A 13,247-nucleotide genomic window follows, 5' to 3' on the forward strand; every position below is an offset into this window, starting at 1 on the left:
TAATGTTGCAACACAAACAAAAATTTATCTTTCGACGATGGTAAGGAAAAAGAGAAAATTATTAACATGTATTATTATTTTTAACAAAATGAATTTTATTTTGCACGGAAACAAAAAATGATTGTTTCTTAATCTACGCACAGGTACTACAGTCATGTAGTGTTCATGTTATAATTGTAATATACAATATATAATACTAAAATTACATAAATATACAAGGCACATATACCTGCAACTTCTGATTATATCACATGTACTTAATTAACTTGACATGTATTACTTATTGAGTAACGATTTATCAGAGATTTTGGATTGTATGCGACAATTAGACGATCATTAATGGTATCCTATATATAAAACTAGAGATATGATTTTCTTGGTATTAAAACAGTTTGTACAATTATACAGTTGTGAATTCTGTTTGGCTCTGCGAAGGATTGTGATATAAACCAGCCATGGATTCTTGCAAGGCTCTTAAGCATGCAACATGTGCTTTAAATCCACCTGCCCTTTCTGCTGAGGATTCAACGCGTACATGAGAGACGTATCCACGAGCTTGCAATTCTCTCCAACTAGGAGGTGTTGGGCCATCTGTCCCTTGTCTAATAGGAGTATAACAATACAGAGGACCTTCTTCGATCTTTGGTATGGGCATGTAACTCTGACCTCCCTGATTAGTAAATTTAATTCCTGTACTAAATTGAGTGACTTTAGCAGGTGCTGCTTTCTGTTCCTTCTTAGATGCTTGTATGACAGAGGCAAATGTCTCTACAATGCTCTTTGCATTTCCTTCCGAAAATGTAAGCTCATCTATTAATGCTTCCTTCTCACGGATCTTTTTCTTTTTAGCTTCAATTTCTTCTTTAGCTATTTCCAACCTTCTTTCTTCCTCTTTCTGCTTCTCTAACTCGATCATCTCTTCCAGTTCATATTCGTTTCTACCAATCTTAGATTTACTTTTTGTTATTTGATCTTTGTTGTCTCTTTTGTACTGTTCTATTTTCTTATTTGTTTCTACTACGTCAATATTATTAGCCAAGTTATATATTAATGTCTCAATTTCTTCTAAGTAATCATTGTATTCTCTTAACGTTGCAAAGTCCTCCTCCTTCTTGTTAAAGTCTCTAAGAATTCTTTTCCTGATGTTTACTTCCTTTTCTACCATAGGGTCCTCGAATAATTGGACACGGAAATTCGCTCTTCTCAGAGGAATTTTACATTCAGGACATGAGCCAGAACCTACAAAGATTATATGATAAGATTCTCTTAACGATTACTAACCTCAAAGATACTAACCTTTCAGAAATAACAAATCCACGCAGCTTTCACACAACGTGTGACCGCAAACGTTCACCATCATTTTTAATGATGGATTTCGATATTTGGTAGTTTTGCATCTTGGGCAAGCTTGATCATCCATTCTTACGAGGTACGAAAAACAAGTACGTAAACTTATAGGAACCACAGTTTGCTTTCGCAGACTGATCGATCGGTTAAAGAGTAAAAAAATTCACATTCCGACGTATGACATAATTTTTAAATTCTAATCAATTGAATCACTCCGTATAGCTAAACATCCAAAATACGATAACATTTTTATATTTGGATGTCCTGGCAAAGGATTCGTAATATTGTCATTCCGTGACTTAACCTATAAAACTTGAAATTTCACATTACTACCATCTTGAAATTTGAAACTCGAACCACAATCGATATTGTAACATCGAATAATGAAGCTTCTACTATCGAAATCATTGATATCGAAAATGTTCATAACCACACAAACTAAATGCTTATTAAGCATAATATATAGTATTTCCATAAATTAATTGTCATATATAATTCATCAATTAACTGATTACAATGCAACGTTACGATTTAGTAACGAGTCTATAATGTTACAAATGTAAAATACAAATTCTATTATAGCGCTAAATAATTGTTTATATCATCATTTTTAAAGAAATGTTTGTATCAGATCGAAGAATAATTTCAATGTAATTCGAGGAATTATAGCTGTATTTCTCCGTTTTTATTCTTTGCTCTTAAGCGCCTAAACCGTAAATAAATTAGAAGATAAACTTATCGGAAAAACGTGCACTGCATGTTTTATCATCGACTGAATCTGCGCTTTTTCCACTACTTTCGATCATCGCGTACTGTTACGTGATTACCGAGGCAAAAAGAAGAAAGAAAAGAGGGAAAGAAATCTCTCACGAAGAGAGAAAACTCAAGTCGAATCCCTTGATACCAAAGCTGTACGTCTTTTGTGCGTTTCACTTCTAACGATTTAGGGCATCGATTTCTCTTTCAATTCCATCGTGTAAATTATACATTAAAAAGCAGCAGAAAAGGGACGCGATGCATGTCCATTATACTCGACAGAACAAAAGGGGGTGGTGTGCTTTGGTACTTCCTAAAGCTTCTCCTTGTTTCTTCTTTCCAACGACTGATACTACAAACGCCCATTATTCAACCTCTTCTTGTAAAACCATCTTGACGTTCAGTGAAAAATGTGCAACGACGTTCCTTAAGTAAACGTAGATATACCCAACATCTGTCCCGCTAACACGAAATATCCGAGATTAGCCAGAATCTTGTTCCATGGAAGATTTCCTAAAGTGAGCACCCTATCTCAGTCTTTTCTCGTCCCAAGCAGATTCACATAATGTCTTTTTTGAACGGCAAATTTTCTCGAGATTTACGCGTATCGTTTGTATCTATACGTATATATATCTGTATATCATGTATCTAACATAATTGTATCCAACATAGTTGTATCTATAACACGCTATATGATATTTACATATTTAAAGGATTGACGTTTCAATTATTAAATTTGAATAAATACAACAGAAATATAATTCATAGGTTTTCATTAATTGTTTATTAAATGTAATAAATGACAAAATTCAAAAATCCGAAAATGACGAAAAGTGATTTCGATTTCTTTTGAAAATTTATTTATCAAACGTACGTTCAAAGAGGAGGTCATGGTAATACATTGATAGTCGCAAACACCGCATAAACGACAAATATTTTGGCATTTTTAAAGCGAGCATTACGATGAGTATAGTACGATATTCGATAGCCAGGTCCGAGCAATTTCAACGGTCAAAAACATTCGAGGAAACAGCCTCGTTTTGTTTACTGTCTTTCATACGGACCGCGATCGAAGCGATAAGCTCGATCCAGCCCGTTTACGTGGAAAACGATGCAAAAGACTGACTCTTCTCTCTCTCTCTCTCTCTCTCTCTCTCTTTTACCTTTCTCTCTTTTACTCTTACTTTGCGTTGCGCTGCATGAAATTTGTTACGGTGCATAACGTGTGTTGGTGCGTGTGACACGTGTACGACAATGACGACGACGAGGACGACGATCGGTCCAGTATGGAATTCGATTCTTGACTAGGGATGCTGCACGCTCACCCCGTTATGCATCGTTGTGTGCGTGCCTGTAATAGAACTAAAGGGATACGCTTGCGCCGGACGATGTCTACCCCATCTTCCCGTTGACTTCGGGTGAGGGAAAGCGGGGCGTGTGCAAGGACAGATGGCAGGGCGTCTCTCCCGGGCCGTGTCGCATGCACTGTCAGTTTCGCTCGGATACTCGTACACGAGTTTTATCGTGCTCTGTCTACGCTCGCCGCGCTCCTCGTTCAACGTACCAAACTCACTAAGGAGAGAAGATCCATCCGCGCACACGCTTCAGACGCATACTCCTCTTTTTCCAATTCGTTCGACAACACGGTCCATGAATCAGAAGAATTAGATCATCTACTTTACGTTAATCGTTCGCTTCGTTTAATAACGAAATACGAGTAGAACGTGAGATTACACCTAGACTTCTCTGTTTTTTCCACCGCCCGTTGCTACGTACAGAAGAATGAAAATCAGTTGAGATCGTTCGATTTGCATAGTAGAATATATATTATAAGAACACGGTGTACAAGTCGTCGAATGAATATCCCTTTCTTTTAGTTGTTTTTGTTCGTCAATTTCAAAGAACGCGAAGAAGTAAAAAAGAGAGGTTTTGTTCATCTATGTACCGTTGGTCAATTAAGTAGTTCACGGATAAAGACACGTTCCAGCGGGAAGAGAGAAGCACTAGTGTCACGTAAGTGGGAGTGAGACGGACTATTATGGGGAAGAAGTATCGGGGGCGATTTCTATGCATGCCAACGCGTAGATCTCGAATAGCGGAGACATAATGGCGACATTCAGTGAAAAACTAAAGGAAAATCGGATGCTTATCGATTCGTATCTCTTTTCACGAGTTTGATCTCTACGCTAGTCTTTGTATCGCGAAATGCTGTATCGAACGCTCTACTTTGGATTATTGCACCATACCAGGGAGAAGATTAAAGCATCGCGGATGGGATGGATCGGTTCGATGGAAATAATTGATAAGTGAAAGTCTGGTCTCGAGGAAGAGTGATCGCGGAGAACGCGAAAACTCCTTTATCTCCCACTATCTCGTCTCGTATAAATCTCGTATTACTATTCCATTCCTTTTCCTTTTTCCCATACATCTCGCCGGTTGAAACAAAGATTGTGGTGGATTTTTTTGAAAAACGCGACGGTTCTATCAAGCGACATCGTGGATCGAATATGAGAGAGAGAAACAAAAAATGAAGAGTTTATTTTTTACTCTGGGTCTATTGTTTTCGGGTAAGTGGAAATTCATCAGCCACGTGTTTAACTGTTCAAGGCGGATTGTTTTTTGAATCGGTTTGCGTAATCGTAGTTTGCCCGAACAATGATGCTTTTTAAAACGATTTAACTGAATTTTCACCCCGCCACTCAACCTCGCCGCCGTGCTTTGAAAAGAATTTCTCTTTGAAAAATTGTTTAGATTGAAAATAATGGGTAATGAGAAAAAGAGGTAATTTCTCGTGTGTATACCCTGCTGATTGCAAGCGGTATGAAACGGGGCGGATAAAGCACGCCGTTTCAAGTACAACGAATACGAATATAATCGCGGTTACACGAGCAACGACGGGTACCGCGATGAAAATATTGGGAACATTCGTTATAATAACGCGACGGCTGCTGCTGCTACTCGGGGTGCGATATATTTTTCCACGGGGATACGCACAAAAGAGAGAAAAGTGACAGAACGGGTTGCCAGCGATAGTTCACTGCCACGTATTATGAGATAAAGTAGTTTCTGAAACTGCTGCGTTGAAACTTTACCGAGTTACTTTAATACTTTATGACGAAACGTAGGCAAGGTCTATGTCCGAAACCGAAAATAGGAGATGCACGTATATGTGTACGTGCAGATATACATATGTACGTATGTATTATATACGTGGCCTTTTACCGCGTACCACTTCGGGACACGTTAAAATGATTTCTTGCCACTTCTGGCCCGTATATCGTACACGCCTCCTCTGGCGCGTACGAGAGTTCCGCGGTAAACACGAGGAGTTAACAAAATTCCGATAACGAATGACGAAACGTGGCGAACATTCCCTCTTTTCTCTATTCTACTCGCGATTTCCGGCCTTATAGCGGTTCGCGGTGCAGCGAAGCACGGGAAATAATCTTTCGGGTCAAAGAACAATCCACCGCAATCTGGAGATTGAAGCGAGCCCATTGAAAGCTGCTTTTCTCTGCATTTATATGTGTTTGTTTCTATGTATGTGTTTGTGTGTGTGTGTGTGTGTGTGTGTGTGTGTGTGTGTGTGTGTGTGTGTGTGTGTGTGTGTGTGTGTGTGTGTGTGTGTGTGTGTGTGTGTGTTTGTGTGTGTGTGTGTGTGTGTGTGTGTGTGTGTGTGTGTTTGTGTGTTTGTGTGTGTGTGTGTGTGTCTATATATATAATCTTTACATGTACGCGCGCGAGGTTGTTTTGGTTTTGTTCCGTGTATGTTTCTTCTTAAAGTGCAAAGACTTGCCCGGAGCACATCCGATTCCGAGATGCACGAGAATCGGGCACTGGAACCACTCGACCGTGGACCTTACTTTGACATCTCAGCGTCACGGAATGTCACCGCGTTGGTTGGCAAAACGGCCACCCTCACCTGTCGAGTACGGAATCTGGGCGATCGTACGGTAGGTAATCTCTCCTCTATTAAAGATGCGAGTCACGTGGTCTCTGTCCGCGAACGAGATTATCGGCTGTCAGCAACGGATAGAAATTCGATAATTCGCGGAGATTTTTCTCTTCGTAATTACTTTCGCTTGGAAACGTTAATGGGATGGCAACAGCAGCGCCTTTCAAGCTCAGGTATATGTGTTCGATGGAGTTAATGACGATTTTCAAAGAGAGTATAATGCGGTTGTGTTTCTGAAAGAGAGAAAAAAGCGAAAGAATCGGTCTGGTATATACTGCATAATGTGGCGAAATATGTACAATTTAAGTTCGGCCATTAGACGGTTACGGCATAACGGAGTCGAAGTTAGCTATCGCGATACAGATAGGTACAAGAACGAAGTTTCCTATTTCTTTTCTATCGTTCGTTTTTCTGTTACCTATAATTCCCCTATTTACCGGAGAAATTTAAGTAAAACAGAAAGCTTTTGCTTTTTCATAATATGCACGGCCGAGCAGTTTTTATTTCGCGCACCCTCCACTCCTTCCACCTATCCCGTCTCCTTTAATCCCTGTCCGTGCTTGCTCTTCAACCTTTCTTTCGCGAAGCACCGATAACGCTGTACAAAGTGCACTTTGTTTTCAAAAAAGTTTTTTTTTCTCTCTCTCTTCGTCTCTTTTTTTTTTTTCGTTCTACCTTTTCTTCTTTCTATGCTGTTGCTGGGGTCACGCAAGTCAGAAATCTCTCATTAGAGAAGAAAGGATATTATGGTATACCGAAAAAAGCACTGTCGACTTAACAGGCATAGCGAGAGCACGCGAAGAGATCACGTGTCGTGCGGTAAATGCACATATCAGGGTTCCATCAAGCTACTTATGGGATCCGGTGCATAATTCATCGCGGTACACGCGCGTGTCCTTTTCGAAAGTCTACTGCTCAGTCTGCCGTTTCAAGCGAACGCTATAATTCTCATGCAAACCCAGCCAGCCCATCTTCAGTCAGCTTTAATTGCAAGTAACGTTTTAAGCTCTACTTGAATTTTAAATAGCTACTGGTTAATCACAATCGGTCAGAATACTATGGGCAAGGTCTTGAGTAAGTGCGTTTTATAAAAGCCTAACAAGATGGCGTTTCATCCGTCTCCGTATATATAGCCAGGACCCACGGTTATCCGTCACCACTTTTTCGTTAATATTCTTTTGTGCGATGACGACGCGATGTACCGATTATCGGTATGTCCTAAATACTAATTTGTAGTCTATTTAGAAGCACACAAGAGCGCGCGCGCATGCCAGGGAAACGTGGTTTAACGAGCCAGAACAACAAATGGCATTAAACCATCAGCGTGCAATCAATGACGATCGCTGAAGGCGTGAAGTACGAACGTTTTACTCTGACTCTATGAGTGTGAGAGAGAGGGAGAGAGAGAGAGAGGGAGAGAGAGAAAGAGGGAGAGAGGGACAGAGAGAGACAGGGAGAGACAGACAGACAGAGAGTCTATACATCGAATGATGCATATTCAACGATTTTCATGTACATATATATACACATGCATATCGGATCGCATTTTGTTCCGGTATGTGCGTCGTATACGTGAGACCCACACAGACAAAAAGTTTGTCATGTAGCGGATAACGTTAATAATTATTTAGTCGACAACAATCGGTGTGTCCAACTGATGCAAATTGATGTTTGTGAATATATCAGGACGCGTTACAGGAGCATTAATTACAGTTATCTACGCTGTCGTTGTTGTCCTGGCAACATCACATTTCTTACGGTGCGCACGTGTACACACACCTGTGATACGTGTCATCGGCGCGGGATTCCCATCGAGCGGTTTTTACGCGTCAGATAATATGAGAATCAGAGGGATACGTTACACAGTTTTTTGAACATTCCCTGAAAAATACGGTACAGTAAATCTCTATGATTGTCCGCGTTTCCTTTTTTTTCTCTTTCCTCACCCCTGGTTGGAGGAAAACTCTATTGTTCGAATTAACATCGATACGCGTATTAGTCACGGCTTAAAAAAACATTCCTCGGTTATTCGATGGAAAAGTCAACAAATAATCGGTATATACGACTATCTCTCGGTAGCCGATAGAGAATATTATTTAAACGGACCGCCGCTTATCGGATATCAGAGATGGAATCAATTTCCAGCAGTTATTCATGCGAATTGATAGTTAAACGCAAGTGTTCGATTTCAACTTTAAATAGTTTCACACGCAAAATTACACGTCGATGGTCGTTTTATTATTCAACGGCATCTACTTACACGTGATAGCACCGCTGGCCACCATTGATCCGCTTTCAAGTCTGCTTTATGTTCACCTTATGAGATTTGTGCTTACTACGTGTTTTGATCCCTTCTATGCTACAACACGTGTATACGTGTATATATATATATATATATATATATGGCATATACCTGTATATATCCTGTATGTAGGTTTCCTGGGTAAGGCACAGGGATATCCATCTTTTAACTGTTGGCGTTGAAACGTATACATCCGACCAAAGATTCGTGGCATCACACTTTCCCAGAACCGAAGACTGGACGCTTCAAGTGAAATATCCTCAGCGTCGTGATTCCGGGATCTACGAGTGTCAAGTGTCAACGACACCACCAATCGGCCATTCGATGCATCTCTCCGTCGTCGGTAAGTTCACATCTATGCTGTTCTTTACTCTTCATTCGTGTGTTTTGTGTTTCGCAATCTTCCCGTCGCATCAGCCTGTCTCTCTTGTTTCGTCACCGGATACTCGTTAATTTCATTTCAGTCGAACGGCTATCGAATGGACGACCAACGTGTCCATAAGCAATTGTACAATTTGCCGCGTGCAATCAAGCGTAGCTATAGAGAATTTTTTCGCAATTTTGACTTTACTGTGAATTTCAATTAAACAGTTGTCTTTTTCCTCGTCAATTGTACGTGCAGCCAATTTGTGTGCACAGCATCGCCGCGTGAATTTCACCTTATGAAAGAGGAACATGGTGTATGTTTTATATATTCCCTTCCTCATTGGCCGGTTTAGTTTCACATCGTTCTTTTCTTCTTTATTTTTGTTCGATTCGAAGAGAAATTATTACGTATGGTGAGTCATATTTTCCTTTATTTTCTATTGTCCAGAACCTGTCACGTCGATCGTTGGAGAACCAGAGATGTTCATAAACAAGGACAGCACCATGAATCTCACTTGCGTGGTACGTCACAGCCCCGAACCACCGACCGCCATTTATTGGACCCATGACCACGAGGTATTGCATTTTTGATATATGACTGTATATACGTGTGTATACATTGTGTGTGTGTGTGCGCGCGCGCGTGTGTGTGTTGCGCAAATCATTTTATGCCCGTTCGTATAAATTATCGCAGAAAAAGAAAGAACCGAAAGTAGGGCGAGCAGAACGTTATTGATCACCATTAACGTGAGACACGGATAAACGTATATAACTTTAATCCCGATCGCAAGAACACGGAGTCGTGTCTTTTTTCATATTTTCTGTTACCTATACCGGTATAGTAGTATCCGATAACAATAACAGGGGAATCCTGTTAAAATCAGATCAATTAATGGGAACGACGTTCAACGTGTAATTTTAATAAATTCAATTTCATATTAGCAGAAAAATTCCCAAGTTATATAGAAACTACGAAACGATAACGGGATAAAATATAGGGTGCGATGACGGGAGAAGAGGACGAAAACAGAATTTTCTACGCTAGGTACAGTGAATTACGAAACATTGTTCGCACGACGCAAGATCGGAGTCAGAAGTGGTCATATCGGCCACTTAATTATGTAATTTTTTCTAACTAGGTTAAAGGAATATTTGAGGGAACCACCTGCCTCCAGAAGCAAGGTTAATTTTCCCAACCGCCACGTTTCCATTTTTTTCTTTTCCTTTCTTTTTCCTCTCCCCCCCCCTCCCCCCCACTTTCTTTCATACTCGTTTCTCTCTCTGTTCTCGTTTTTTTAATTTCCTCCCTGCTAACGAGTATCCTTTTATACACGTATTACCAACGAGGCGAGCGAATTCCCGCGAATAGACTCGAAATTATTCAAATTGTAGTTTACGAAATGAATTATTCAATTATTTCCCGAAGAAGCGGTCGCCACGCTCCACGGCATACGGAACGAGAACCGCGGCTTTCGTCCGTGTCTTTACAAATTTACGCTCTCACTGAATTTTGATCGCGTTGGAATTCCCGAAAACTCCTTTTCCTCGCTACTATCGTCGTCCTCGTTCATTTTTACGGGAAAGTTTCCTCACCCTGTTCTGGAACTGTATTCCGAATCAAATAGTATTCAATTACGAAACGATTCTTTCTCTTTTGCAGTCCCCCGGTATCTTGTATGTATCATTGATATTCAATTAGCGGTAGCCCGTTTTATTATTCATTTCATTACCAGGTCTAGCCTCTTAATCAACTTCTACACCCTTATCTCTAACAACTCCGGTATCTTAGAGTGGATTCTTCGCTTGAAGGCAATGAATAAAACTATCTCACCAATTCGTCTACCTAATTCCTCCGTCTCAATACTTTTCGTTCGTTTCTCTCTTTCTCTTCATTTTCACTTTTTTCTTCTTTTTCCCTCAAATCCTTTTGCACATACAGCCCTCTTTGTTTCCAACCTTTTCTACATTCCTTTTTACAATTCCACCTCGTTCCTCTCTTTTCTTCTTCTCTTCCTCTCTTCCTCTATCTCTTGAACTTCCTCCTGTTTCCCCTCCTATACACATCTGCCTCGTCCATCCTTTTCCCACCCAACCAAGCATTGTCTTTTCCGTCCATCCTTCTTAAGAGTGTCAGTTCTCTCTGGCAGCTGGCTCTTTGTGTACCACCGCGTCTGTCTTTACAATTCGCAGGCTTTTCCACTGTCTTTCACTCATTTTTACTCTCGTTCCTCTTCCTCATGCCCATTATCTCTGTCACCTTCCATGCAACAGAGCACGCCCACTTTCCCGCTCTATCCTTCGGCCCGGTATACGCAATTTTCCATCGTCCCTCCAACTGCTGTCCCCTACCCCCTACCCCACTTACCTCCTGTCCTCTCGTTTTCATCTTTTCTATCCCATCGTTCTCCTCCCCTTCTCCTCTGTTCATTCGCGTCCACGCTCTTCATCCGTGTTCTCACTCTTTATCCCCACCATTACTACTCTAGCGTTCTCTACCTACCCTATCGACTTTACAGTGCTCGATGTCTCCCTTTTTCTCTCATATGCTGTCCTTTCTTCGTCATTCTACCAACTCGTCCCTCCCCTACACGCCACCACTCCTCTTCACCGTTATTTATCTCGCCTATTCCCCCTTCAAACAGGCTGCTTCTGGTGTATCAGTTCTCGTCCCTCTTCCACGCATATCCCTCTCGTTCAACGCCAGACAGTGTGTCAACACCTGCACTACACACACTATGGTCTTCGTGTTGCCTTTCTTCCCTTTTTTCTTCCCCTTGCTTTCTTCTTCGCTTTTTTTTTTTTCAATTTCCTTCTTCTTTTAACTCTTCGATTTGGATTAGGTTTATCCCTCCCTTGTAATTTGATGTTTTATTTGTTTTATTTATTTCGTTAGAGTAGATTTCTATTCACGTGACTCTGTTGGTGGGTAAATAATTTGTACATATGTGATGTATTGTAACATATGTGAACTTAGATTATATTGTGTGGCAAATTAGCCCTGTTGTTATTACATGTATTGTTGTAAATATAGAAACGAGACGAATTTATGTTATTAACCAACATAATTGAAGTTCGTATAACAGACGTTCACGTTAGTGTGCACGAGTTCAACTGCCAGCAGTTAGCTTAACCTATTAGCTGAGTTCAATGAGAAATGGCTGTAATCAAAACATTAAGAATGAATCAAATGGATCGAGTTTCATCTTTGTAAATCTATTTTTCAAATTTTCAGCTGGAATCTCAACGCAGTATAGTATACAAATATACTATATCGTATGTAAGGCAGTTATTACGTATGAGAGGTTAGGAATCCGTTTCACGAATTAAATTATCTTCTCTGATTAATAGGTTAATTATTAAAATTTCCTTCAAATAAATAAAGGTTTTTTTCATCTATCTTGCGACTCTTTTGATTGTATATTTGTTTTAGTATTTTACGTTGTTACTTCTTGAATTGTCAATAGAGTACACTAGTGATGAATATTCGTGGTCGTTGTAGGTGTTTCAAGGGAGGTAGCATTGTTTGAGGAGGGATTGTGAGTTTTGCAAGTTCGGTTTGGAGAAGTTTGCGATGGGATTAACTGCATGATTGTGTCGACGCTGTTTCTGTCGCGTGGGCCGTACCAGTCGTACATGCACCACGGCAGAGCGTGGATGGATATCTGGATTTAAAATCTTTTGCAAAATGGCGCATTGCTATAGAGATATTAAGAATTGTTGATTTATATAGGGACTTGGCGATTAGGTATCTTTCTCTTATTCATAAAGGTTATTCTATACTAAGATTCTGGTGGACATAAATTTATCGTTAGCAACAATGAAACAGATACTATTCACGTCATTGTATTGTATCGTTTGGTAGAAATGTAAAAAAATCAGTTATAATTATTAAAAAGTAGCGTTCAATGTAGCAGTCAAACACACGCAAATAAAATTCTATTCTTCAACAATTATAATAATTAACTTTTGTATATCGTATCTATACATGTGAAAATATTATTACTATAGCAGTTAAATATACAAAGGTCACGAAAATTAAAGACTTTCAAATATTACGATATTATTTTTGGTTAATGTTTTAATATCTTGAGTTTTCATATTTTTTATACTTTTAACTGCAATAGTAATATTTTGTGACATATACATCTATATTTACAATGAGATATCGCATATTTTTCGACCTGGCGAGAAGGCAGTATCCAATTTTTAAAAATAAACGTAACAGGTGAGATATTTCTTTATTTAAACGGTCAAATTTTTTAATAATTTCGCTGTACAGATTTATGTGCCACAAGAATCACTAAATTTTCATTAAAACAGTTATTTTTTATTTACTATTTTCACAGTTGCAAAGATATTTTGATCGAATCGTAAAATATGTGTATACGAATTTGTAGGAGATGTTTTCTCTTTGAAGCATTTAAAAGTAGCATGAAAATAGGAAAAAACGTGGAGCTGTGTGGCGAAAACGGGAAGTCACGAAGAATCAGTCCCGCGGGCGTTAACCAGACTTCCGGCGTA

General features: G+C 39.6%; 2 protein-coding genes across 6 annotated transcripts in view; one reads left to right on the forward strand and one right to left on the reverse strand.

Moving 5' to 3' along the window:
* Positions 1-71: 71 nt before the first annotated feature.
* On the reverse strand, positions 72-1,712 carry LOC117233815 (CDK-activating kinase assembly factor MAT1). Its single transcript, XM_033494418.1, has 2 exons — positions 1,297-1,712; positions 72-1,239 (listed from the first exon to the last, which is right to left on the reverse strand). The coding sequence occupies exons 1-2, from the start codon at positions 1,418-1,420 to the stop codon at positions 401-403; spliced, it is 963 nt and encodes a 320-aa protein (XP_033350309.1). The 5' UTR covers positions 1,421-1,712; the 3' UTR covers positions 72-400.
* Positions 1,713-3,540: 1,828 nt separating this feature from the next.
* LOC117233873 (lachesin-like) overlaps positions 3,541-13,247 on the forward strand; it is a 59,898-nt gene continuing 50,191 nt past the window's right edge. For 2 of the 5 annotated variants that reach the window (XR_004493427.1, XR_004493428.1), the window contains exons 1-4: positions 3,541-4,670; positions 5,887-6,056; positions 8,493-8,703; positions 9,175-9,302. Coding sequence is in view for 2 of the 5 variants with exons in the window: in XM_033494537.1 (XP_033350428.1) it covers positions 4,631-4,670; positions 5,887-6,056; positions 8,493-8,703; positions 9,175-9,302 (549 nt within the window). In the remaining 3 variants the exon portion in view is untranslated. The remainder of the gene's footprint in view (positions 4,671-5,886; positions 6,057-8,492; positions 8,704-9,174; positions 9,303-13,247) is intronic. The other 3 variants (XM_033494537.1, XR_004493426.1, XM_033494536.1) reach the window with 3 other exon arrangements.

Source organism: Bombus vosnesenskii, unplaced genomic scaffold (genome assembly GCF_011952255.1).
Source record: "Bombus vosnesenskii isolate JDL3184/JDL3185 unplaced genomic scaffold, Bvos_JDL3184-5_v1.1 scf7180000013299, whole genome shotgun sequence".
NCBI lineage: Eukaryota > Metazoa > Arthropoda > Insecta > Hymenoptera > Apidae > Bombus > Bombus vosnesenskii.